The following is a 27,177-nucleotide window of genomic DNA, read 5'->3' on the forward strand; positions in this document are numbered from 1 at the left end:
AAGTCCCTTCCTCTCTCTAGCCTCAGTTTTCCCCTCGTAAATGAGGGGGTTGGACTAGATGGCCACTGAGATTCCTCTTGTGTGTGACCTTGGGCAAGTGACTTCCCTTCCCTGGGCCTGTTTCCTTTTCTGTGAAATGAAGGGAATTAATTGTTTTCTATATCCTTTGTCTGAAATTGTCCTGGATCAGGTATTTTTTGCCCTGTGGCCTCCACAGCCTTTTGATTTTCAGGTCCCTTTGCTTGGTGCTCAACATGGGCAACAGCTCTGCCTAAATCTTACCTTTTGGGTTTCCCCCTCCCCTCCTGTTCCCAGGGCTAACTCCCACCCAAAGCAAGAATCCTATCTCTTGTGGCTAATTTACTTTCAAACAGAGTTAATTACAATTAGCTCCTGGAAAGACTAAAGGCCTCCTTTACTCTGCCTTACTCCCTCCACTGCTGAACACCAACCAACCAATTGTACTGATGTGCACCAATAAGCAAAGACTTACAAAGTAAGCCAAATTCTATGATTAAGCCAATGTGACTGATGGAGGGAGTAAAGCTGGGTTTGGTTGCTTTAAATGAAAGAATCATAGAATTTGAGTTGAAAGAAGCCTCCTGTGGCCACTTAGTTCAGCCCAGACTCAAAATGAATACACACTAAAACATGCCCAGTTGCAGGGGAAGACAGCATAAGATCATTAGACTTAAGCTGAAAGGGAACTTAGAGGTCATCTAGTCCAACCAACCCCCTCATTTACAGAAGGGGAAACTGAGGCCCAGAGATGGGAAGGGACTTATCCAAGGTCACACATAAGATCCTAGATCTAGAGCTGGAAGAGACTTCAGAGTCCATACAGTCCAACCATCTCATTTTACAGAGAGGGAAACTGAGGCTCAGGTAAGTAGGTCACAGTGTTTGTAAGAGGCAGAGGTTTGAATTGAAACCTGCCATTCTTTGACTCCAGACCCTGCACTCTACATTAAATTCCATTTCCTCACTTAGACCTTGCATACCTAGATTATAGACTCCTAATGTCAGTGATGGAAGGCCTCATCAAGATCATCTAGTGCCACCCTCTTCCTTTACAGATAGGGAAACTAAAGTCAGGAGAAGCTAAGGGAGTTGTTCAAGGGCATGTAGGAGACCAGAACCCAGGTCTCCTTGAGACCAAACATAAAACATGCAACAGCACTCCAAAAATAGCTTTTGGTACAGGTAGGTGGCACAGTGGATAAAGAGAGCACTGGCTCTAGAATCAGGAGGACACTTACTAGCTGTGTGACCCTAGGCAAGTCACTTAACCCCAATTACTTTTGATGATGAAACATCATTGCTTCCTTTTGATGCGGCTCTGTAATTACAGCAAATACTGTACTTTCAAATCTGATCACCTCATCCCTCAAGACATCTGGCCTCCAAATTCCATATGGCTGCAAGTCCAAGATGCAGGACTAAAAATGGACTTTAACAAGGGACACTTTTAAATTCAAGTTAGTGCAGTCGGCATCATCTTTCCTCCTTTTTCTCCATCTCTGTTCATTCAAGTGATCACTTTTGGTAGGTATGGGATAAATGTAGTCATGGTTGGCATCACCTGTCACCATAGCATTCCTAGGGGCTGGAAAAAGGTAGCCTACTTTAGCCATCATCCACAAGGCAAGCCTCTATGTGGTCACATTCTCACCTATGAAATTGTTCCACTCTGAATCCAGATCTCCTTGGTTGGCCAAACAGCCTCTCATGACATTGGAACAGTAGTTAGAACAAGGCTTCACAGTCACCAGGCCTCGGCAGTGGGAACAGTAGGTCATTTTCAGGAGGGCATGTGAACAGGAAGTTGTGGGATTGACCTTGGGAATGAGAGAGGGGAAGGGAGAAAAAAAATCACACAATTATGTTAAAATCTAAGTAGCCAAGAAAGGAAAAGCATATTTTCATTCACTGATAATTTCTTTCACCTCAATACCTGAGAAACCTCCTCTCCCCTTGGCCCCGGATTGATACGTCGCAGAGTGGTTGGCACATGGTAGATGGTTAATAAATATTTGATTCACTGAAGAGCTTTAGAGTCAGGAAGACCAGAGTTCAAATCCTGCCTCTGAAACTAGCTGGGTCATTATGGGCATGTCATTTCTATGCTTAGTTTCTACATCTGAAATCAGTGGGTCATGCTAAGATCACTCTCAGCTCTAACTCTGTTATTCCCAGGTACAGTGGCTTACAATCAGCAGCGATTTAATGTTGAGGTGAGTTGAAATGCAGCTGTCTAAAACTAAAATGGATTACCTCAGTTGGTCTCCAAATGGTGGCTGGATTACTTCTTAGAGAAACTTCCTATTCTGATGTGGGTTGAAGGGTTGAAATAGACACTCTCAGTTGTCCCTTCCGATACCATGATGCTGACTATCTAACCCAATGCAAACAAATATCTATTAAGTTGCTATTATGAATGAGGAAGATCCTGTGCTTACATTTTTGTCGTGGTGGGGGAGGGAGTGATATACATATTAAAATAACTATGACCCAGTAGAGAAGTGATAAGTCAAAGGAGGAGTCTGGACAAAACAGAGGAAGAAATCAGGGAAGCGGTAGATCAGTGGGGGACTGGGGGGAGGGGGTGTAGTGGAGACTTCCTAGAGGATTAACATGAGTTAATCTTTGAAGAAAATAAGAAGGATGTCGATATAGGGAGATTGAGAAATGGTTGAAGGTGGGGTGGGCTGGGGTTTGGGGCTGTTTGGCAATTCCATATCTGGAATATCTTTAAGGAATGGAAGAAAGCACTGAATCTTGAGACAGCAGGGGACTGAGTCCATTTGGGAAGGAGGGTATGTAATACCGGGTGCTTGGTCTTCACGTTTGTTTAGAAAGAAGAAGAAAAAATCAAGGAATTCCACTTTTGAACAAATTGAGGATACCATGCTTGCAACCTCGAATCAAAGCATCCTGGAGCTGAAAGGGGCTTGGAGGTCACTGGAGCTCCCCGCCCACAGCCCTTTCCTTAGACTTCCTAAAGCCTAGAATGTACTCCTCTCTGTTTTGTTTCAATGTAGGAAAAAGGAGAACATTCCAACCCCGGGAGGAAACCTCTTGCCCTCCACAGTCAGCCAGATAACCTCACTGTTCACCCCTCTTTCTAAGTAGCTGTAGAATAACTAAGCCCTGCTGGGAGAGTCTCTCCCCCTAGTCCTCAAAGGGGATGTGTAGGAAATTCAGAAGGGCATTTGTTATCAGGGAGGTGGGGGGATTGGGGAAATTCTTTTTGCCCACTGATCGGCCAGAGTTCAACCCGTGAGGGCAGAGTCCGAGTTCTCAGGAGGCCCCCTGCTCCTCCCCAAGCCAGTCAAAATTAAGTAACTGCTTCCATTTCAAACTTCTTTTCATCCTTTAGCCTTCACTCTGCCTCAAGCCCATTTGCATATTTTGAAAGAATTTTCAAGTGCCTCGTGGAAAAGGGAAAAAAAAAGGCCACCGTTCACCGGGCCTGAGAGGCCAGCCATTGTGGGAGAAATCAACGCAGACTGGTATGTGTCACTGCCACTGAAGTCCTTGAATCGGCCTTCTGGCAAAAGGCCAGTGCCCACTCTAGACCAATTGTGGATCTGTCAGCGTGATGTACCAAATGCTGGGGCCCAGAGCCTCTCAAGTGCTCCCCAGCCCTACCAGGTGCAGACCCTTAAAGGACAAATGCATGTCACAGTAAACTCAGTTCTCCTTTGTCCTGGGCCTTTGTTTATCTTGGAAAGAACTCCAAGTTCATTCAAATTCTATCCCACACTGACCCTCCAAACCAAATACTCCTCTTTCCAATCAGCCTGAGAGTCCCCAAGAGGGTCTTTCTTTGGCCCTGAGGATTTATTCCCGGAGATTCAAGTCCCAGAAGTATATATATTGTAGCAGAGGCCTTTGGTGAGTTTGACAAAGGGATAAATGGACTCCGAGTCCTTCCTTTTATGTACTGAAATGTACTTACTTTCTCTAACTGGCCATGCCACTTAGAGTGATCAATCGCTTGCTATGTGGTTTTATCAAGTAAGTCACCATTGGGCACAGGTCTGTGGGCTTGGAGAAATGTGAGAACCAGAGGCTGTGCACACCCAGGCCCTCCACCCGACCTAAACTTCCCAACAGTTCCCACACATACAAATGGGTGATTAGGAAGCACTGTTAGGTTTTCTTTCTTTCTTTCCTTGGGGGTGGGGGAAGTGTTAGGGCCTGTGATTTCACTGGTGTAAGAAATACCCATCTTGCAAACACCCTTCACACATGCAGATCAGAAAAGACTCTGAAACATTCTTAGGGACTTGTTTGTCCAGGTCACCGAGAAGCCTAGAGGCTAGAAAATCATAACTCTAGATCTGGATGGGACCTCAGAGGCCATTTAGTCCAACCCCCTCATTTTACAGAGGAGGAAACTGAGGCCCAGGGAGGAGAAGTCACTTGCTTAAAATCCCACAGGTTTTAAGTATCCCAGGTGAGATTTGAACCCGGGTTATCTAACTCCCAAGTCAGTACTCTCTACTGCCTTTCTTAACTTGTGGGCCTATACCTAGTATATATCAGGGATAAAGATTTGAACCCAGCTGACTCCAAGACTGGCTTATTATGCCACACTATCACTCACATTTTCTTTAGTGCCATCCAAAAATGTATTAATTGGTGTCTTATGATAATAGGAGCCAAATCTTGCAGTGTGGGATCAGTGGGGGGCAAAAGTAGCCAACAATGATTCTCTTAAACACTTGGTAATGGATGTGATCTTCTGGTCAACCAAGAGGTCACCTATTTCTCCCCCTAAGAGACTGGTACTCTTCCTACTCCTTTCTGCTGCTCTACCCACAGATCCAAGGCCCTATCAGCCTTAGCAGATGCTGTCTTTAAGTCTCTGTGGCCTGGTAGCCACTCTTTGCATCCCCAGATTTAGGAAGGTTGGCCCTCCAATAACAGTGGCACAAACCTTGAATTCTCTCTCCAGCTTGAAAGGAAAATTCCAAAGTTTTGCTCCACTGGCAGGGCTGGCACACCATAGAATGCTTCATCCCTTGATGAGCCATCAGATGAGGACTTAGGTACAGATTTAATATTTCAGGGATCACCAATTGCTTTCCAGAACAGTCTCAAACAGCTATATTCCTCCTGCCTCACTGTCCCTCTATAAATTTCTCATGCAAGGCCCAACTTAAGTGTTCCGCTTCTGTTCCTTATCATTCTTTCTCTTTGTTTTGTTTTGCATGCATTTTCCAATATTATTCTAAAGACCTCTGTCTCATGGAGGTGGTGGGGCCTGGGCCTTGCTTAAATGAGGGGTATGCTAGAAAGGTGTCAAGGCCAGAAGGAGCACAGGGGGATGAGTGCTGAGGAAGAAAGCCAGTAACTTAAACAGAGCAGGACTATAAGGAGATTTGGTTGGACAGGAAGGTCCAGACTCTGGAAGTCATTCCAGGGTCAGAATCTTTGCTTGGTTCACTAAGAAAGAGGCACACAGAATGCAGGATCTTAGGAAAATTACCCTGGCAGCAATAACATGGTATGCCACTGGCAGAATTGAGGCGGGGGAAATGAGGCAATTCTACCAATCTAGACCTGAAGGGACAAATCATAGTGATGGCAGAAGGAATGAAGATGACCCGGTGAATCTAGGAGGTACTCCGGAAAACCATTGAGATAGTATAAAGAATTAGGGAACACATGTGTAGGACACTGACAGATGAAAAAGACAGAGTAAGGGATAACAGAAGGGATGCTAGATTTAGAGTTGACCAACTCTGCTACTTTGCTGGGTCACTTAACTTGTCTAGGCCTTAGTTTCAAATTTTTTCCTCTGGAAAATGAATGGGCTGGATCAGTTCAGAGCATCACAGACCTACAAATGGAAGGGATCTCAGAGGCCTCATTTTACAGAAGGGAAAACTGAAGCTAAGGGAGGCTAGGTGAAAGGGCTTGCCCAAGGTCTCTATATATTTTCTGCTAAGCCAATCCCCAATTTCTTTGCAAGGATCAAGTGAGAAAAATGGATGTGAAATTCTTTGTAGACCCGAAAAGCACCTGTGTAACTACTATTTGACTGTTACCATATTATGACTCAAAGAATCAGAGGACTCGAGCTCCAGAAACTTGGAGGAGAGTGGAGTCCATGAAAAGAAATTCGAAGGGGAACCACCAGGAAGGGGAAAAAGGGAGGAATTTTGATGAGCGTGTTTTGGGACATGCTGAGTTTGGCTTGACCACCGGCCATTAAAATGGATGTGGCCAGGAGTCCCAGGGAAAAGTAAGACTGGAGGGCGAATTTTGCATATGCCAACTTAAGTACATGTTATCTCCCCCATTAGAATGCAAACTCCTTGAAGATGGGGATTTTTTTCCACTTTTTCTTTGTAACGGGTACATTTTAACACACATAGTGCTTGGTAAGAATGGGTATGTACATAAGAATGGCTTGTATATCCGTGTCTTATGTAAACCTTACTCCTTTGTATTTGAAAGTGAAATTTGATGAACATTACAGTGTTAGGCTATCAATTGGCACTGTCCCCTTGGTCAGCACAGCTACTGGGCTGTGGGTACGGAGTACGGCATGTGACTTGTAGCCTTCAGACTTTGTGATATCTACTTTTGTCTGCTTAAAAGTCACAGAGTTAGTGCTAGAAGGGCCCTTAGACATCATCTAGTTTGACTCCCTTATTTTATAGAGGGGAAAATTGAGGCCCAGAGAGGGGAAGAAAATATAACATCATAGGATCCCTTCCCTAGCCCTGTGACTCCTTGACCTAAGATGGTGGTCCTCTCCATGGCCACCATTTCCCTAATTAAGTTATCTTCTTCTACTGAAATGTAAGCTCCTGGAAGGCAGGGACTTTTTTGCTTTCTGTACTTGTATCTAGTGCTTAGTAGGGCCAGTCATATAGTAAGTGCTCAACTAATGTTCTTTTATCCGTAGATCTAGAGCTAGAAAGCATCTCAGAGACTATCTAGTCCACAACACCTTCATTTTCCAGATGAGGAAACTGAGCCCCAGAGAGGTCAAATGACTTACCAAGCTGACACAGGTTATAAGTAGCAGGGGTGACATTTGAACCAGGATGCTCTGACTCTGAATTCAGTGAGCTCTCCCATTACACCTGGTTTACTTCTTGGTTCTCACTGTGTTCCAACAGATAGTTGAGGTTTGCCAGATAAATAAGCCTGACCATATTAAGGGCATTTGAAATCTTTCATTTGCTCTAGATCTTTAATTATTAGAGAACCAGATTATGAAATGGGGGGGGGGGCAGGAATGGGGATAGCCTATCACTAGTTAATATGAATCCTGTTTTCCCAGATTAGGGTGATTTAAAAAAAAATGACAAATCATGAAACACCAAATGCCTCCCCTCCTTTCCCTAAAGGGGGCACAGCAGAGGGGTCACTTGAAGCTGTGCTGATGGTGAGAGGATAGGATGGACGTGCTTTTTTTTAAACATCTGCAATGTCTACTGGATCCCAGATGCCACAGAGGTTGTTTCAGTCGTGTCCAACTCTCTGTGACCCCAGTTGAAGTTTTCTTGGCAAAAATAATAGAGTGGTTTGCCATTTCCTTCTTCAGTTTATTTTGAAGATGAAAAAACTGAGGCAAACAGGGTGAAGTGACTTGCCCAAGATCACCCAGCTACTAAGTATCTGAGGCCAAATTTGAACTCAGGTCCTCCCACCATCCAGGAAGGATGTGTCTTACCATTTTTCCATATTTTTCAATCTTCCCCTTGACAGGTATTAACATTACCCATTGTCCTTGCCCACAAAAAGCTCCTAGACAGTCATGAAACCTCAGTTGCCCAGAGTCGAGTGTCTGCACACCACCCACCACCACCAAGACAAGGGCTCCTGCTGTAGACCCAGCTTAATACAGTTCCACAAGCCCAGATTCGAGTGACAGTCTGCTGGAGAGATAGCTAATGGAAATCAACCACAGAACTCAGTATCTGCCCACGAGGAGCTTGCTTTTGACCATAAGGAAATAAGTACATAGCAAAATGTAATGGACTAGCTAGGTGGCACTGCAGTGGATAGAGTGCTGGGCCTGGAGTTAGTAAGACTCATCTTCCTGAGTTCAGATCTGTTCTCAGACACTGACTAGCTGGGTGACCCTGGGCAAGTCACAACCCCTATTTGAATCAGTTTCCTCAAATGTAAAATGAGCTAGAGAAGGAAATGGCAAAGCACTCCATCAACTTTCAAGAAAACCCCAAATGGGGTCACGAAGAGTCAAACATGACAGAAAACAACTGAACAATAAAACTACAAGGTACTATGGGGTGGAGGGAGGACACGAGCTGAGCCTTGAAGGGAGCCAGGGGATCTTGTAAGTCCGTGGCTGGGGCTCAAAACCTGATCACTAGGGTTTGAATGAGAAAAGGTTTGAAACCAAGCCTGCTGGCTCCAAAGGCAGCCAGAGCTAGGACCTGCACAGAGCACACTTTGCTGAACCAGGCAAGGGCTACAAGAGCCAAGCTCCATCACGGTGAGCTCTTCCAATGAAAACTGTTCTGTGGGATGAGAATCTGGAAAAAACACATTTCCAATTTGTATCCTGGATTCCAAAGACTAAGGATCAGTTCCATTTCTCTCAGCTGTGCTATTCAACGCACGTCTTTTTGTGTAGAGGCAACCAGAAGACAATTTGTATTGGCAACGGTTGAAATCCCCCATGGATGGAGGCCCAGCAGCAATGGCGATCACTAAGGGAAGTAATTGAAAACCTTTGAGCAAGGCTTAGGTACCTAGGGGCACACATGCTATGGGAATGAAAAAAAACATTGGGGCACAGCGGGAAGAGACCCAGATTTGAAGGATGAAGCAGAGAAGAAAAACCAGCTGTGTCACTGCTCGTGTGACCTTGTGCAAGCCCCTTCCTTGTCCTGGCCTTTGGTCTCCTCTTCTGTATTGTAAGCTTCGACTCAATCCACCTCAAGGTTCCTTCTAGATTGACATCTGTGATTCTATGATACCAATAAAGATGACAGAAAATACATTCCCAGCTAGAAAGCTCATCAAGGTAGGGAAAAAAAGAGATGACAAACCCAAACTGGTGGAAGGATGCTCTCAGGTTTTCCACATTTGCTACTTTATTTTTAATTAAGCAAAAGTGCAACAGAGACAGTCATTTATTGGGGCAAGAGTGATTGAGCTAGGCCTCACTGAGAGGTGGTGTGGCTCAATGGAAAGGTCGATGGATCTTTCCATCTCTTCCACTTACTATCTCTAGGACCTTCAGAAAACCACTTGCCCTCCCTGGGCCTCAGTTTCCTGATCTGTAAAACAAGGGGTTTATATTAGATGACCTCTGAAATCCCTTCCAGCTCTAGAGCTATGATCCTATGAGTTACCTTGGACAAGTTGTTCCTCCCCCCTACGCTGGGGATTTAGTGCTCTTCCAAGTAAAATGAGGGAGGGTGACCCATAAGATCCCGTCCAGTTCTAAAGCTATGATCCTATCTTATCCCTGGGGAAGACTCTTCATTTTCCTGAGCCTATTTCCTCAGCTATAAAAGGAAGGGGTTGGACTACATGACCAAGAAGTCCCTCCCAGCTCTACATAGATGATCCTGTATTCCTAGGACTAAGGAGATGTGGTCTTAGGTGTCAGTCCATCATCAGCTCACTGTCTGACCTGGGACAAGTCTCTCCCCATCCCCCACCCCGCATAATTCCCTTACATGTAAAATGAGAAGATGAACTGAAAATGTAGTGATTTGGACGGTACTTTCCAGCTCTGGCATACTACAGTGCCACTCTTTGCTCAAGAAATGCATATAAATTCTTTACAAATGCTGTGTTTTACCTTATACTCCTGCATAGGAAGCCCCCAACTTAGCAGGTCATACCACAAAAGTCTGGGGCTGAGTCAGGGGCTCAGAAGTCGGGATGTGTTGTTCCAAAGATGCAGTGCTGTGTGTATACAGCCTAACTTGTGGGACCTATAATGCACCTGTCAGGCACCATCCATGCAAGCCCACAAAACAGAGCCAGCCACTAGATGTGACACTGTGTCCATGGAATGACACAGGAGAGTTCTCCCAACACTGGCAGCACATTTTCCCTACTCTTGAACGGGTGTGTGTGTGTGGGGGGGGAATTCTGCTCCTCCCACCCCATCCACTGAAAACGAATAATTCCTAGGGTTTGGGATGGGGGATGTCTGACAGAGAAAGCACTCTGGGGGCCAAACAAACCAGCCATGGTTCAGGACACATGGACTTTGGTGACCAATTTGGTGTCTGCTTTGCCCTTACCTAGCCCTCAGCAAGTCACTTAATTTCTCTGACCCAGAATTTGCTATTCTGTAAAATAGGCATAAAAAACACATGTAGGCACAACTAGGTGATGCTGCAGAGTGATGGAGCACTGGGCCTGGAGTCAGGAAGACCTGAGTTCAAATCTAACCTCAGAGGTTTACTAGCTGTGTGACCCTGGGCAAGTCACTTAATCTCTGCCTGACTCAGTTTCTTCATCTGCTAATAATAGCACCTACCTCCTGGGGTGATTATGAGGATCAAATGAGAGAATATTTGCAAAGTGCTTAGCTTTTTGCACAGTGCATGGCACATAGTAGGTACTTAATTAATGTTTGTTCCCTTCCCTCTTTCTCACTTTTGATGCTCAGTTCTGGGGCCTGTGACTCTTACCTGCCTTTGTAAGGTGCTTAGCATAGTGTCTGGCACATAGTAGGCACTATATAAATGTTAGCCACTATTATTATTTATACTTTTATCAAACAGGATTGATATAGTGTATAAAGTTAGCTGTTACAATGATTATTATTACTCTAGGCACTGCATATTAAGGGATAAGACCTGGCCCTGTGATCTCACTGATACACAGAACTCCCAGGTGGAGAAACTCCCACCAGCAATGCAGACTGGCATCTTCTTGGCCACAAGGGGTGCCCAGAGCCCTGAGAGGTTATACACAAAGGTTTATTTATTTCCATGATTGATTTGGCTCTTCCTAGAAATCATAATATTCAGAGCTGGAAAGGACCTATTTTAGGCCAATGCCCACATTTTAGAGATGAGGGAAGTAAGGTCCACTGAGAAGGGGCCTGAACTCCAATCTCCCTAAGTCCAAGGCCTACACTCTATACACACCTTTCTCCATGCTTCCATTTTTGATGCAAAGGGCTTTACTACATGATGTTATTTGGGCCTTATAACAACCCTGCAATGCACAGGAATTTTCACTATTTCCCATCTTACAGGGGGCAAAAATGCTTCTTGGAGGTCAGGTACCTTGCCCAGAGCCACATAGCTATTAACTCACAAAGCAAAAACTGAGGAGTAGCATGGTATAGTGGTGAGAGGGCTGGATTTGCAATTAGAGGACCCAAGTTCAAATCCCAGCTCTGCCTTTTACTACCCATGTGACTGTGGGCAAGTTGTTTTAATATCTGGACCAGTTTACCTTTGCTGGCCCTATGTAAAATGAGGGCATTGAACTAGATGGTCTCAGAGGTCCCTTTGACCTCTAAATCTTCGATTCTCAATCTGTCTTTACGTACCATAGACTGCTGATTCTAAATCTAGTGCCTGCCTCACTATCATTGAATGCAAACCTATTTGGGTGAGGACCAGGGAGTGAGTCAAAATGAGCCCCCAAAGTCATTCTCCTGTCTCAGAAACATGCCCATTTTTACATCAGGACCCTGGATAACACAAGATTATGAGCTTACCACAGACACTTTGTTGATAACATCTCTTGCAACGGCCAGACCTTGGGCAAATGTCCGGGCAGCAACGAAGGCCCGAGTCACCTGTAACTTGAGTTTCCGTGGCACGTCCCCAAAGGGCTTTAGCTGTTCTGTGTACTTGCTCACACACTCCAAGTACTCATCTGTAAAATGGTGTTGGGGATTCACAAGGCGAAACATGCGCTCCAGAAGGCGGGCCCAGAAGTCATTGAGCATTTCTTCCAGATTCACATTGCCCCCCACATAGTACCGCTTCAATTCCACAAAGAGATCTTTAAAGAGCTCAGAATTTTGCATGTATAAACGACCGTAGGTCCGCACAAACATGTCATTCAAGGATTTCTCAGCATTTTCAAGTAGCTCTTTGAAGAATTCTAAAAGACAAAATTAAAAAATGGGATTTTTAGATCATAAGAACACATATTTTAGAACTGGAAGGGATGTCGGATTGAGTCCAACTCTGACAGAGGAAAGAACTGAGGCCTAGAGAAGCTAATTGGCTTGAGGTTACCGGTATTAAGTCGACTTGCAAAGACATTTCTTAAAACAACCCTGTGAGGCAGGTATCCCCTTACCATCCCCTTTTTGAAAATGGGGAAAGGGAAACTGACCCAGTATGTTGGACTTCAGAGTCAGGAGGACTTCCATTCAAATTCTACCTCAAGCAATTATGAGTGACCCTGGGCAAAGCATCTAACTTGTCTGATCCAGAATGTCCTTATCTAAGAAGTGGGGATAATAACAACACCTTACTTACTAAGGTTGTCATGAGGGTCAGATGAGGTAATGAATGTGAAACATCCGGCCAACCTTAGAGTGCTATAGAAATGTAAGCCGTTATTAAGCCATTAACCTTGCCAGCCTTCAAAGACTATATACAGAGACTGCATTTATTTGCATTTAACTGTGTATGTGTATACACATGCTTTGTCTCCTCAGTGGATTATTTCATTCTTATCTCCGTATCCTGTGCTCTTAGTATAAGGCCAGGGATATAGTGCATGCTTAATAAGTATTGGTTGATTGACTCTAAGTTGCTTTGTAATGATATTTTTTTCAATTACCAAGCACTTTTTTCCCCTCCTTCCCCCCTCCACCCTCTGAAAAGTTTCTAGATAGGTCTTCACTGAGAGGGGTTCCCACACTAACAAAACAGTAGGTCATCATCAAAGACCTAATGATGAGGAAAGTGAGGCAGGTTTCCACAAGTATGGGATGGAATTTCAGTTTCTCTTGACTCCAAATCCAGGCCCTTTTCAATACCCCCTCCCAAAAAAGAGAACACATACAAGCTGGGCCAGGAAGTCTAACAAGGCAAGCCACATGAATCACTCTTTCAAAATCAAATGAAAAGTGATTTCAAATATTCTTAACTCCAAAAAGTCAAGCATGTCTATGTCCATTAAAGAATAGACAAAGATTGTATGTGAAACTGTGTATCTCTGTTACATCTAACCTGTTTTTTTAAAGTATACATAGATTATTCTCAACAGAAAATTCTCTCCTATAAAAAGGAATACCTTGTTGCCAAATTTCTAAGTAGGAATTGAATCACTTAAACCAAACAGAGCAATTGAACCAAGTCAGAATTTGACTCTTTAGTGCCGGGAAACACATATGGAACCAACACTAAATATGGATGAAAAGAATGCTTCTAATAGTTGCATTTCTTTCAAAACTTATTTTTATCTCAAACTGAGAAGGAAAGAGAACAAAATAAAACTTTGCTAAAATTTTTCCAAAAGGATTCAAAGCTGAGCTTCCTGGAACTTACACTAACCCCCTTTGACGGAGAGAGGGAAATGTTTGTATTTACACATAGAAATAGATACAGCAGGTATTAAGGTCCACACAGACCACAGACTTTTTGCAAACTGCCCAGCTAATCTGCAGATGGGCCAAAGTTGGATTTCAATAGCCTGGGGCATTCCTGGTTTAGGTATTCCCTTCAGTGCTGCAGGACAGCAGCTCAGCTCTAACTTATGGTTAGCTGCCTATAGCACTAGAGGTTAAGGAATTTACTCAGGATCATGTATCTTCCTGGCAAGATCCATCCTCTTACTGACTTGTCCACACTTTCTCACATGGTCTCTACTGTATATTTCAATATTTATGTTCCTATCTAAATAGTCTTAAAAAAAAAAAGAAAACACCACCACCACTCTCAAAAATGGGAGGCAGGCTGGTTTAGAGGGAAAGACCACCTGACCTTGGGGTCAAATGGCCAGACATTTCAAATCTCGATCATGCCATCTACTAGGTGTTTGATTGTAGTCAAGTTATTTCCTGACTTTGGGCCTCAGTTTCACTCATCTGTCAAATGCAGATAATAATGCCTACTTCCCAACTCACAAGATAATTATGAAGAAAACACTCTGTAAACCTTAAGATCATCTGGGGTTTTCTTGGCAAAGACACTGGAGTGGTTTGCCCTTTCCTTCTCCAGTTCATTTTACAAATGAGGAAACTGAAACAAAGTGCTTAAGTGACTTGCCCACAGTCATGCATCTAGTAAATGCCTGAGGCCACATTTGAACTCAAGAAGATGAGACTTCTTGACTTCAGACAGGACACTCCATCCACTACAGCACCACCTAGCTGTCCTCAGAAAGATTAAGTGATGTTTTTAAGGTCACTGGAAAATGATCCCAGTGATTTTTTCAAGTCTACAGCCACAGCATACTGTTGGTAAATTTCAGGAAACTTATCCTCTAATATAGCCAACTAGACATTCAGAAATCTGACCTGTGCTCTTGTGACTCACATTTAATTAATAACTTGCCTGTTTTTAATTCTCTAGAGAGTAATGCTCAGTTTCACTTTTTTTTTCCAGGGGAAATGGGGCGGGGAGGGGGGTTACCCTGGCTGACGTGGAATTTAAACCTTGTTAAGATGTTCAAAGTGAATCAGAGTTCAAATTGTGGGCTTCAAACTACTCCAGCCCAAACAAAGGACTTCACTCATACGTGGAAGACTTAATGGCAAGAGTGAAAGCAAATTCTTGGAGTTCCTTGAACCTCAGAGGTTGACAGAGCTGTATGAAATGTGGCCTCTTAGGAGAGTTGAGAGAAATAATACAGTGAAGAGGAGACTGGCTTTGAATTCCAATGTATCCTCTGTCCAATCTCAGTGTGAACCTCAAGGTTCATTCCCATGCCTGGTATTTCCTGTCTAAGAAGGTTTTTGTTTTTGTTTTCAAAGTTTAGGTTATATTTTGGAGCTTAGTTTGGTATTATGTATTAATTTCTAATTCACTTAATCATTCTGAAAGCTTATTTCCTTTCCTTTAATGTGAGGGCCAAATAGGCTGCACATTTAAATGTTATTTGAGTGGGCACATGGCTAATAAAAGCTTGGGAAATTCTAGCTCATGCTGTTTGGTGACCCCAAAGCTTTGGCAGAATTTTAAATTTTAGGGCTAGAATATACATAAAAAGTCATAGGCTCAAAACTGAAGGTTAACTTTGAGGGCCATCATGTACAACCCCCTAATTTTATAGAGGATGAACCAAAGCTGAGGGAGGGGAGGTGACTTGCCCAGGATCACACAGGCAGAAAGAATCAAAGGTAGAATTTGAACTCAGAAACCTCCTGATTCCAAATCCTATGGCAATCTTTCCCCTGAAGCAGTGCAAAGGACAGAATTTTAGCCTTCCACTCTCCAAAGTATTCACAGCCACCCCCCCAGTTACTGGGCACCTTTATGTGCAAGACTTTAAGCCTGGCTCATGAGAAAGACTACAAGATGAAAAGCCCTCACAGAACCAGCCTAAGCCAATCATGGCAAGGCCGACTGTCCCTAGGACTGGCCTGCTTGTCTTTGAGCTGAATCCCCTCAGTACTTTAGGAAAGTTGCCAGCACATGAAGATGCCAGGGCTTGTCCTCATGGCCCGTCGGAGTCACTAGCTCCAAAGCCAGGGAGCACAGGTGCACCCAAGGATAGCATGTGCTATCATCTTTCTGTGGCTTAATCTCTCCTCTATCTGCCCCTTCAAGTTGGCAAAGTGTTTGGACTACATTATCCCATTTGAGCCTTACGATAGCTCTGTCAAGGAGGGCCTTCTAGTATTCTTCTCTCTGCTCCTCGTTTTACTTATTGGGAAACTGAGGCTCAGAAAAGTAAATGACTTAGCCAGGATCACTCAGCTAAGAAATATACACGTTAGAATTTAAATCCGGGTCTTTCTGACTTCAACAATAACTTGAGGCCTTCAAGAGTGGGGAACCTGTGGCCTCAAGGCCACATATGGCCTTCTAGGTCCTTGGGTGCAGCCTTTTAACTGAGTCCAAGTTTTACAGAACAAATGCTTTTGTTAAGGGGATTTGTTCTGTGAAGTCTGGATTCAGTCAGAGGGCTGCACTTGAGGACTGAGAGGGCCACATGTGGCCTCAAAGGCTGCAAGTTCCCCACTCCTGGTTAGGGCTTCCCCTCTACATACCTCATAGAGATGTTCCAAGGATTGTGTAGTACTCCCTAACCTGTGATTTCACCCAGGTAGGAACTCCTGGTGTGGAAACTCCTTTCAGCAATGCAAACTTACATTTTATCCACCAGTAACTTAGAGGTTTAAGAGTTGCCTGCACAGCGTGATAGGCAGGGTGGGGGTACTAACAGGTGAAATCGCTTGCTCATAGTTCCACAGCTACTATGTGTTTGAGGCAGGCTTTGAACCCAGGTCTTCCTGACTGTGAGGAAGTCCTCTATCCAGCCTGTAATAGCCATGCTGCTATTAGGAATAATGGCTGAAATCTATGTGAAAACACTCAACTCCTAAGAAATGGGCAACATAAGTAAATTCTAGAAGCCATTTTGTGTACCACATCATTCCTGTTTTCTGAGTTCACAGTTTTTTGAAACTGGGAACTCAAGACTGTTTTCTCACTTATTTTCACTTCCAAACACTATTTGAACACCTTGCCGACTTGAAGGGAATATATACACGTCAGCCTTTATTATTCTAAATGTGGTATTGACAATAGCCTTCCTTTAAAACAGTTGACGATCCTATGATTGCCTACAGACTGTACTTCCTACATAGAGCTCATTCCAAAATGGCTCCCATGGTAAGAAACAGTTGCTTCCTAATCATTAGAATGCATTCACTTTCCTTTTTGGAACTCTCATTTGGTACTACTTGTCAGTTCTAGACCCTCCCAACTCTCTTTTTGAAGAGAATAGTCATATAGGCAAGAGGCTTTCAAGCAGTCTACACCTTTTGATATCTTTCATTTCTTGACTTTGAAAGGCCTAGTCCAGGGATGCGGAATCTGGGACTCAAGGCCACATGTGGCCCTCTAGGCCCTCAAGTGGGGCCCTTTGACTGAATCCAAACTTCACAGAACAGATCCCCTTAATAAATGGATTTGTTCTGTAAAATTTGGGCTGAGTCAGAAGGCCACACCCAAGGACCTACAAGGCCACATGTGGCCTCAAGGCCACAAGTTCCCCCACCCCTGGTCTAGTATTTGCCATTCTACTTACCTCCACCCAGTTTTACAAACCTTGGTAGACACTGAACCTAACCAAGGATCTTGAGATTGGGAAGTTGGGAAGGTCTTGGGCACACAGGGTCATAGATTCAGAGTTGGAAAGGAGTTTAAAGGCCTCTCATTAAAGCCCAGCTCATTTACTTTACACATGAGACAACTGAGGAAAAGTCACACAGCTGTAAGTGACTGAGACAGTCTTTGGGACTCTCAGGCTAGTGTTCTATCTATATTCTATATCACTATACCCTGCTAGGGCCTCCCTCTCGTTAAGTTCCTTATAAATGTTTCCCTGCTATTTATTCCATATCCTAAAATAGATCATCTCAATTCATTCTGAATACTCTTTTCACAGCCAAACTCTCAGAAAAGGCCCATCTAAGCTTATTGCTTACTCTTTTCACTTTTGCGCCTCCCGCCCACTTCTCTCAATGGCTTCCGGACTAACACTTGACTGAACTGTACTCCAAGGTTGTTCAACTGATGACTCTTCTGGTACTTTCTCCATAGTTTTTTACTTACCTACCTGCCCTCCTTTTCAGAAATTCTCTTTTCCCCCTTTTACTTTTATGACCCTACTCCCTCCTGATTCTCCTCTGAGAATTCTCCACCTCCTCATTCTGATTGATCCTTCTGAGTCTCATTTGCTGGATCATTATCAGTTTTCCTTACTGCTAATGTCCCCCTAAGGCACTATAAGAGACCCTTGTTTCTTCTCTCTCCAAGTAATCTCATTAGCTCCCATGGATTTGATCAATTCTACCTCCATGACCTTTTTTTAAAATCAAATGCTTTATTAACTTCTGGTTTCCATCATTCATTTCCGCCAGATTTTGAGTTACAAATTTTCTCCCCATTTTTCCCCTACCCACCACCCCAAAAGAACGATCCCACTGGATATCCCCTCCTCCAATCTGCTCTCTCCCTTATCTTCTCCCATACCCTCTCTGATTTTCCAGTAGGGAGTGGTGGATCTCTATGCCCCAGTGCCTGTATATCTTATTTCCCAGTTATCCATGACCTTTCTTAACATGTATCTTTTCCCCACCTCTTGACTGGCCTGTTATATCAGCCTCCCACCTGGTCTTATACCTCCCCTCTCCAATCCATCCAACCTGTCAAAATGATCTCCCTAAAACACAAGTCCCTCTTGCCTCCATACTCCTCAGCCAGGCACTAAAAGCGTTTTACAGTCTGTCTCCAGCCTACCTTTCTGGGCTTGTTCCACATCATTCCTCTCCATCATCTCTTGTGTTCTCATCCAAATGGCCTATGCATTTGTTCTCCCAACTCTGCATTCCATCTCTCACCTGGTTGTGTTTGGATAGGAAGGTAAATACACCTAGAAAACCCTCTCTCCTAATTTCCAGCCCTTAGAATCCTTAGCTTCCCATGCTACCTCCTGATTCGTTCAAGTTGTTAGGGCTCTCTCCTCTACTTCTCATGTCTACATGTCTACTTCCCCAGGGAATGTAATAAATTAAAATGGCATTTCTTCAGGTTACCTATGGAAATATCCTTCCATTTCATGGCTTCTGATTTCAATTGTGATAACTGTTATATATAATACTTTGAAGTTTGCAAAGTACCTCATATATAGTATGTTTTATAATCCTTACACCAACCTTATGAGAGAGGCTACTATAGACATCATCCCCATTTTACAAATGAAGAGCCTGAGAAAAGTTAAATAATTTGCCTATGGTCACAAATCTTATAAATGCCAGAAATAGTATTTGAACCCAGGCCTTTAACATTCCAAGACCAGCATGTTGTCTCTCTTTATAATGAGAATGTCAATATAGATCATCCAGGGGCGGCCAGGTAGCACAGTGAGTAAGAGCACCGGCTCCAGTGTTGAGAAGACCTGGAGATCGAATCCCTGGCTCAGACACTTAGCACCCACCCAGAAACACCTGGCCGTGTAACCTTGAGCAAGTTACTTAACCCCAATTGCTTAGGGGCGGCCAGGTGGCTCAGCGAGTAAGAGCACCGGCTCCAGTGTTGGGACGACCTGGAGATCGAATCCCGGGCTCAGACAGTCAGCACCACACCCAGAAATAACTGGCCTTGTAACCTTGAGCAAGTTACTTAACCCCGATTGCTTAAAAAAAAAAAATATAGATCATCCAGTGATGGATAGGGGTGGGGTTTGGGGGGGAAAAGAGCATGACAGTGAAAGGCAGAGAATTTCCTTTCCTTTCAAGTTTCAGTTTGGGGAAGTAAGCAAAGGACTTTTTGTTCAAGGTAGAAAGGATCAAGCATCTATAATAGCCTCAGTTCATTGTTAACTTTATCCCAGACATTGAAAGAGACAGTCTAGTACCACCTGCCAGTGGGGCAACAGAAGAGGAATAGAGGTTTGGGGAAATGGAGGAAGAATGCTTTAAGAATCAGTTGGGCAGGAGCATAACAGTAATCAACATCTCATTTTCCCCTTCCCACACTCAGTTGGAAGCAGCCAGATGTTCCTTTCATTTAAATAGCAAAACCTAAAAATGTGCTCTATTAACAGATGCTTTAGGCAGCCATAATTGCAAGCTACAAATTAAGAGAAAACATAAAAAACCTATTATATATCCTAACAGGTCATTATTTAGTTTATAGATTCAACCACTACTATTAATCAGTAGAACTATAAATCTTGAGAAATGTGGTATAGGAAAAAAAATCCTCACTAATTAGGACTGATTAGTGAAGGTATGCCAAACTGGGGAAAGTAGAAACCAAAGAACGGAAAGAAATGCCATGAAGGTATTTTCAACTATATAAAACATATCCACCCCTGATGCTTTGAAATGGGTGCACAGGATTCAGAGCTAGGAGGGATGGCAGAGATCATTGGGGCATGGCTCATAGAGATTCATGAGCCTTTCTTTTTTACAGATCAGGGAACTGAAGCCCCAACATGGAAAGGGGCTTGCTTAGCTTTCATACAACTAATAAAAGGTAGAGATGGATTTCCAGCTAAAGTCACAACTCTATTTTAAATATCATCCCAAGGGAGGTGGCTCCAATGTCAAGAGGGTATTTTCTGTTAGACTGGAGCCATACAATGACTCTAGCCATCAGCCATAACTCAAGATGACTGAAATTTTAAAATGATTTAGATAATAAAGAACCTAAAACAAGAAGATGAAATAAGACCAAATATTTTCTTCAATAACAAGCACTGTTATCTTTTAGTGACTTCAAGATAAATTCATCATGATTATCTCCAATCCTGGCTCTTAAAGCCACAGTGTAGGTAAAGGATGACAAAAGACATAATATGATGGGCTTTTTATAAATGTCATTAAAGAAAATTGGGAGGGGGGTGTCAGAGGAGAGGTAAAGGAAGAAGGGACCAGTCAATTCTGATTGGTTCCAGAATTCTTCTAGCCAGTCAACTGGGAGCAACTCTCCAGTATCTGATCCAGTGGGCCCTTCTCTTTGCACCCATGGACAGAATCAGCCAAGGAATAATAATAATAGGTTAGATAATAATGAAGTTGGAGTCAAACTGCGACTACCTGAAATAAGAACCAATATGCATATTTACAAATTCCCCAAGTGTTTCTTATGGGTGTGAGAGCAGGGGGAACAAAACAATTTGCCCCTGGGGAGCTTTTGTTTGCATTAATAACCTACTTTGCAGCTACCCTTTAATTTCTCTTTCTTACAGGAGTTGCCCCTAAGTGTTTGAGGTTTTAATCATTATGTTACAAATGTAAATGTCTTTTAAAGGAACAAATCCTGCAGGCTTAGGTCAATATAAGCAACCCACCACGGAGGTAATGCTTCTCACTCAGAATTCACTTCTCCCTGTCTGTCTACTCCAAGGCTGAAAGAGAAAGATGGGCCTGGTGGGCCTTTCTGATGTTTGGCTTCTCAAACTGTTTCTCATTTGAGAGTAGATTATTCCAAAGGACAAAAGCATTATTTGTATACCCTCTGAGAAAGCTCCCACTCTTAAGAGCTGGGATGTCACTGGGATATTTCTATGGAAGTGATTTACACTGACTCACTGGTAAGATGCTTTTTACAACTTCCTTAGCATACATATTTCTTCCATTGTTCACTCCAAGCCCCAGAATTTATTATAGTAATAATAGATAAAAATGGAAATGGCACTTTAAGGTTTGCTAAGTGCTTTATAAATATTATCCCATTGGAGCCTCACAACAACTCTGTGAGGTGTAGGGGTAATTATCATTCCTATTTACAGATAAAGGAAATGAGATAGACAGGTTAAGTGACTTGCTCAGGATCACACAGCTAATAAGTCTGACACTGGGTTCAAAATTAGGACTTTCTGACTCTAAGTCTAGCATTCTATCCATTACACCACATAGTTGAATACCCATATTAAGGAGAGGCATATGTCACAAAAAACGGAAAACTTCTTAACCATTTAAGGATTTAACCCTCAGATAACATTGAGGTAATAGAAAAAAATAAAAGAAAAACAAATGAGCAGGAGCTGTGGAACAACAGGCCACAATTTTTCTTTAAACACCACAGAAAGACTTAACTAGAAGTCTTCAAGGAGAAGCTGGATGCTCATTTTTCAGGGGCCCCAGAAAAGGATGTCATGCTTTAAACAGTAAGGCTTAGAGGATTTGGGAGGTCCCTTTTAACTTCAAACTTTTAAGATACAGTCACTAGATCAGGAGACTTGGGTTCAAATGGTGCCTCAGTTACTTACTAGCTGTGTGATCCTGGACTTTCCTGGACCTCATCTTCCTCATGTGGAAAATTAGGGGATTCAACAACCTTCAAGTTCTTTCTAGCTCCAAATCTATGATCTTATGTTATCAATTCAAGCACTATATGATTTTACAGTAACGTTATTGTTTAGTCATTTCAGTCACATCTGACTCTTCATGATGCCCTTTGGGGTTTTCTTGGCAGATCCTGGAGTGGTTTACCATTTCCTTCTCCAGCTCATTTTACAGATGAGGAAACTGAGGCACACAGGGGGAAATGAGTTGTCCAGGGTCACATAGCTACTAAGTGTCTGAGGCCAGATTTGAACTCAGGAGGAGAAGTCTTCCTGACTCCAGGCCCATCACTTTATCAGTATATCACCTATATTAATAGAACAGCCTCTGAGTTTTTAAGTGTCAGATGGCGGGGGTAGGGTGGGAAATCTTTGTAGTCCTCATGATTATTCACTCTGGTGGCAACCACATACACATGTATGGTCCTGAAGATAGTGGGGCCTAGTAGGAAGAGCCCAGGCTGTGTGGATGAGGAGAGGCAGCACACCATGGTGAAGAACACTAGAAGTCAATAGACCTGGGTTCAGTTCTCTTCTATCCATCTCCCTTTCCTTCATGGGGCCTCAGCTTCCTTTACAAAACAAGGGACATGAACATGCTAATATTTGAAGGTGCCTTTCAGTTTAAAATCCTCTGAGATTCTAATTCTTTTCTTCCTAAACAGCTGCTCTTCACTAAAAGGAAAAAAAAGACCTTTAATTAAGTCCAAGACCAGCAACACACTGAAATGCCTACCTGTAGGTAGCGACCAACTCCCTCTCACATCAACAGTTAGCTATTTCTTGGCTAATGAACTCTACTGACCATTCTGGAGTGAGTCTCTGACCTCTGGAAAGCTTGGAAGGCCTTTCAGTGGCTGCTGGGACTCTGTTGGACACTAGAAATCCCCACATTTTGTGTTTATTATTAGGAAGCTTCCTTGTTCTCAAATGTGACTTACTCTACTTCCTTCTTTCCCACAGTTGTGAGTGCCATGCTTGACAGTAATGGTGCACACTACTGGCACTGGTTCAGTTCCCCCCAACTCTCAATCGCTCACTCCCAACATGAGTGCGCCAGTGGGACTGACAGAGCCAAGCTTTCTGGCTTTTCAGGAGATCCTCACTTGGCCCACATTAGGCACTTGCATTTTTTCACTCAGATTAAATTATTGGGGCACCCAAGGATTGAAAGCAGTAAACGCCAAAGGAAGGGACTTTAGAGGCCATTGAGTCCAACTCACTTAACTGAAAGATGAGTAAAGTGAGACCCAGAGGTCAAGTGACTCACCCAAAGTTCCCCCAAAAGAGTACAGCTCTCGAGCTGGAAGGGACCTTAGAAGCCAGATGAGGAAAGCAGAGTGTTGAGGAATAAATGACTTCCTTAGCATTAGGCATCTACTAAGTGTCTTATCAATCCTGACCCTAAGTACAGGGATGGAAATGGGAGACCATTGAGCACCAAGAAGGAAACTGGAAAGATGCAGCATGGTACCAGGGAAAGAATGTGTGATTTGGCCTCAAAAACACCTGGATTCATCTCCTTCTGATAAGCAAGTCACTTATGCTCCCTGAACCTCAAATTTCCTCATTTGTAAAATGGGATTAAACATGCTTATAGTACCTATCTCACAGGGATGCTGGGAGAAGTCAAATGAGGATGTTTGCACAGCCCTTTCTGGCCCTTAAAAGTGGTTTCAAAATGTCTCCTAGTATTGTTGGTAATGATTACCTGATCTGCCTCCCTGTATCTTTTCCTGTTGGTCCCAGCTCTTTCCTCTGGGATGAAGCAGAATAAGTCTCCTGGAGCCTCATGAAAAAAGTTTCCTGAACTGAAATTTTGGCACCCACACAGAAGTTTCAGAAAGGGCCCCTTCATCTGCCTTCTCCTCTAAGATTACCTAACAGTTCCTCTGTGTATATATGCACCTAGTTGTAAACATATTGTCTCCCCGACTAGAATGCAAGGTTGTTGAAGGTAGGATTGGCCTTGCTTATCTTTGTAACCTCCGCCCTTAGTACAGTTTCCAACACATAGTATGTATTTAATAAATACTTGTTGATGGATTGCTGATGTTTCATTCACTTCAAAATAAGCCCATCTCAGTCCCAAGCCCTAATGGGGGTGAAGGAAGAAGAAGTGGCCATAGTTTTGTTTGTTTTGAAACTGGGTCTCTCCCTCTGGAGGCTGGAAGTTCAGTGGCCACTCCCAGTCCCAATCCCACTACTGATGAGGACAGTTGCATTTGACTCTTACTCTGTTTCTGACCTGGGCCATTTCGCCCCTTGTTATGCTCCCAGGGGGTCATTACACTGGTGTGGAGCCTTGATGAGCTTAGCCCATTGTAACTCAGAACTCTGCAGCTGAAGTCATTCACCAGGCTCAATCTGCTCAGTGGCATGGATTACAGGTGTGTGCCACCATACCTTTTTTCAGGTGGAGTGGGATGAGGGTTGAAGGCAGAAAGAAGAGCAAATCAGTAAATCCCAATTGGTTCTTTCAGAAAATCAACTTGGAGCAATTGTCCAAGAAGCACATGCAACTTGGCCTTGTCTTTGCAACCATGAACAGAACTAACAATTGCCATCAATTCAGTTTTAGAAAGCTCCTTCCTCAGAACAACCCTATGAGGCAGTATAAATATTATTAACCGGGGAAGCTAGGAGGTGCAGTGAATAGAGCACCGGCCCTGGAGTCAGGAGAACCTGAGTTCAAATCCTGCCTCAGACACTTGACACACTTACTAGCTGTGTGACCTTGGGCAAGTCACTTAACCTCAATTGCCCTACCCTCCCCCCTCCAAAAAGTAAAAAAATAAAAAATAATATTATTAACCTACTTTATATATTAGGAAACTGAGGCTCACTCCTTGAGGCTCAAGTCTTTTACTTGTTGATTTCCCTGTTACTAGATTGACTATTTTTCTGGTTGCTCACATGACTTGTAAAGAAGTCAAAGGTGATGGCAGAATTCTCAGCAAATGGGCTCTGGACTCCAAGGGGCTATGCTACCTAATAAAATGAACCATCATTTGTCACATTCAGATAACTCTAATCACTACCCATTTTGTTCCTAGATCAAGAGTGGAAAGGAAGATATTAGAGCTCTGGGCTTGCTTGATGGGTCCGTGGCAGCTGCAAGCTCTTGTGACTTATTCCAGAGAATGGGCCTTGGTAGGTGAGGCAGCTTTGAAGAACAAAATGCTTGAGCTCAATGCATGCCCAAGTTGAATTGTCCCTATCAAAAATTCCCCTGATACTTTATTAGGAAATCCACTTATTTATTTCCCAGGTTGTACAGATTACACGTGGATACTCTTGTACTACAACTTCCTACCTGATATTTGTGGACTGGACTTCTCTGGCTGGCTTAGAGCCCTGCTCTGCCTATCCTGACCTGGACCTCCGGCATCTGGTGCCCAGCACCCATGACAATAGCTGGAAGGTGCTTTCTTTTTACCAATTTCTCGGCCTCCCAGAAAGAATTCTTTGCATCAGTTTGATTTTCCTGAGTGTGGAAGGAAAAGGAGATTTGTAGAGCATAAAAGTAGAGCTTTCCAGCAAAATCAAAGGTAATTATGGTAATATGAGCAAAAAAAAATTGGCCACTTCTAGCCATGCCCCCAACATTCCCTACCATATGCTTAATGGCAAGGTTAAAATGAAGTGCCTCTCATTGCACAATGGGAAGGGACAATTCAAAACCATTAAACTTATGAAAAACAGTTACTAACTTGTGCAAACCCTTGGATGCAGTCCACTATGGAGACCCATCTGCACAAAAATGTTCGTAGAAGCATTATTGGTGATAACGCAAAGGTGGATGTTTGTGTGTGCAATGGCTGAAGGTATTTTTGTATGTGACTGAATGAACTGTATGGATAGCACTGCTTCATAAGACTGAAGAATTCTGAAAAACATGGACGAGACTAGTACCGTGTTTCCCCGATAATAAGACACTGTCTTATTATTTTTTTTGGACAGAAAAACACCAGAGGGCTTATTTTCAGGGGAGGGCTTATTTTAATGAACATTGACAGCAATTTTAATAAACAGGTAAATGTGAACAAAAAAATGTACCTTTATTCAATAAGCAAATCACTGGGGAAGAACAGGACGATGCGCTCACTGCTGCAGCTCTGATTGGATGCAGCTCAGAGCGCAGTGTGCGTTTCACCCGGGGGGGTGGACGGTGCATACAGAGGGTACCATAATGTAGCGTGTAGCACAGGGGATCACCTTCACTACAGTAGCAATCTCAATAGGGCTTATTTTCGGGGGAGGGCTTATTTTAGAGGAATCTTACACAGTAAGGGGAGGGCTTATTTTCGGGATAGGTCTTATTATCAGGGAAACACGGTATGAACTGATGAAGAGTGAAGTGAGCAGAACCAGTAGAATAATGGACAGGACAGCTACAACAATGGCAGAGAAATCAATGGGAAGCAGAAACAAAACGATGTTAACAATTACGCTGATCCTAGTGTCACTCTGTCTAGTCTAAAATCCTCATTTTAGGGGAGGAAACTGAGGTACAGGAAGGGGAAACGGTTTGTCCAAAGTCATCCAAAAAGACCACAGCTCTAGAGCTGGAAGGGAACTCAAAGGCCATCTAGTCCAACCCCCTCATGTTACATAGGAGGAAACAGAGGTGCACAGTTAAGTTAGGTGGCACAGTCAATAAAGTGTTCTACCTAGAATTACTAAGCCGAGTTCAAATTCCACCACAGACACTTACTAGCTATATGAACTTAGGTAAGTTTACTTAACCTCTGTCTGCTCCATTTCCCAGGTTTGGGCATACCATCCATGATGACTCAGATGTGACTAATGATAAGAGGAGATGATGGCAGAGGAAGGAAGGCAAATGGAAAGTGTGAAGGCTCTACAGATAATCATAAAATAGTAAATGAACCCATGGAAGGCCTCTAGCATATTGAATGGACACTTTGATTTTTAAATATTTTGATAACTGAATTTCAAGAAGATAACTTTCCTTTGTAATTCTATGTATTTTATGCTTTTAAAAATGATTCTCTGATAAAGGGGTCCAGGACACACAAAAGATTCCCCTGCTCTAAGGAGAATTTAAAGAAGGGCATAGCCAAGAATTATCAAGGTTGAGAACACCAGAAGAGGCTGCAATCTGCATTAGTGGGAAGACTGCCCAAATGAGTGAGATCAGAGAACCATACTATATTGGTCACAGATCTGCATGTCACATTAACTTTTAACCTC

The 27,177-nt window shown here is 43.2% G+C and overlaps 1 protein-coding gene across 1 annotated transcript in view; it reads right to left on the reverse strand.

Moving 5' to 3' along the window:
- Positions 1–27,177, reverse strand: part of GPC4 (glypican 4) — a 142,435-nt gene that overhangs the window by 12,988 nt on the left and 102,270 nt on the right. Inside the window, exons 3-4 of the mRNA XM_069074100.1 lie at positions 11,693–12,084; positions 1,673–1,838 (exon numbers count right to left, since the gene is read on the reverse strand). Coding sequence (XP_068930201.1) covers positions 1,673–1,838; positions 11,693–12,084 — 558 coding nt within the window. The remainder of the gene's footprint in view (positions 1–1,672; positions 1,839–11,692; positions 12,085–27,177) is intronic.

This window comes from Petaurus breviceps, unplaced genomic scaffold (assembly GCF_028583685.1).
Source record: "Petaurus breviceps papuanus isolate PSGF00001 unplaced genomic scaffold, PetGlider_PUasm1.0 90881, whole genome shotgun sequence".
Classification (NCBI taxonomy): Eukaryota; Metazoa; Chordata; class Mammalia; order Diprotodontia; family Petauridae; genus Petaurus; species Petaurus breviceps.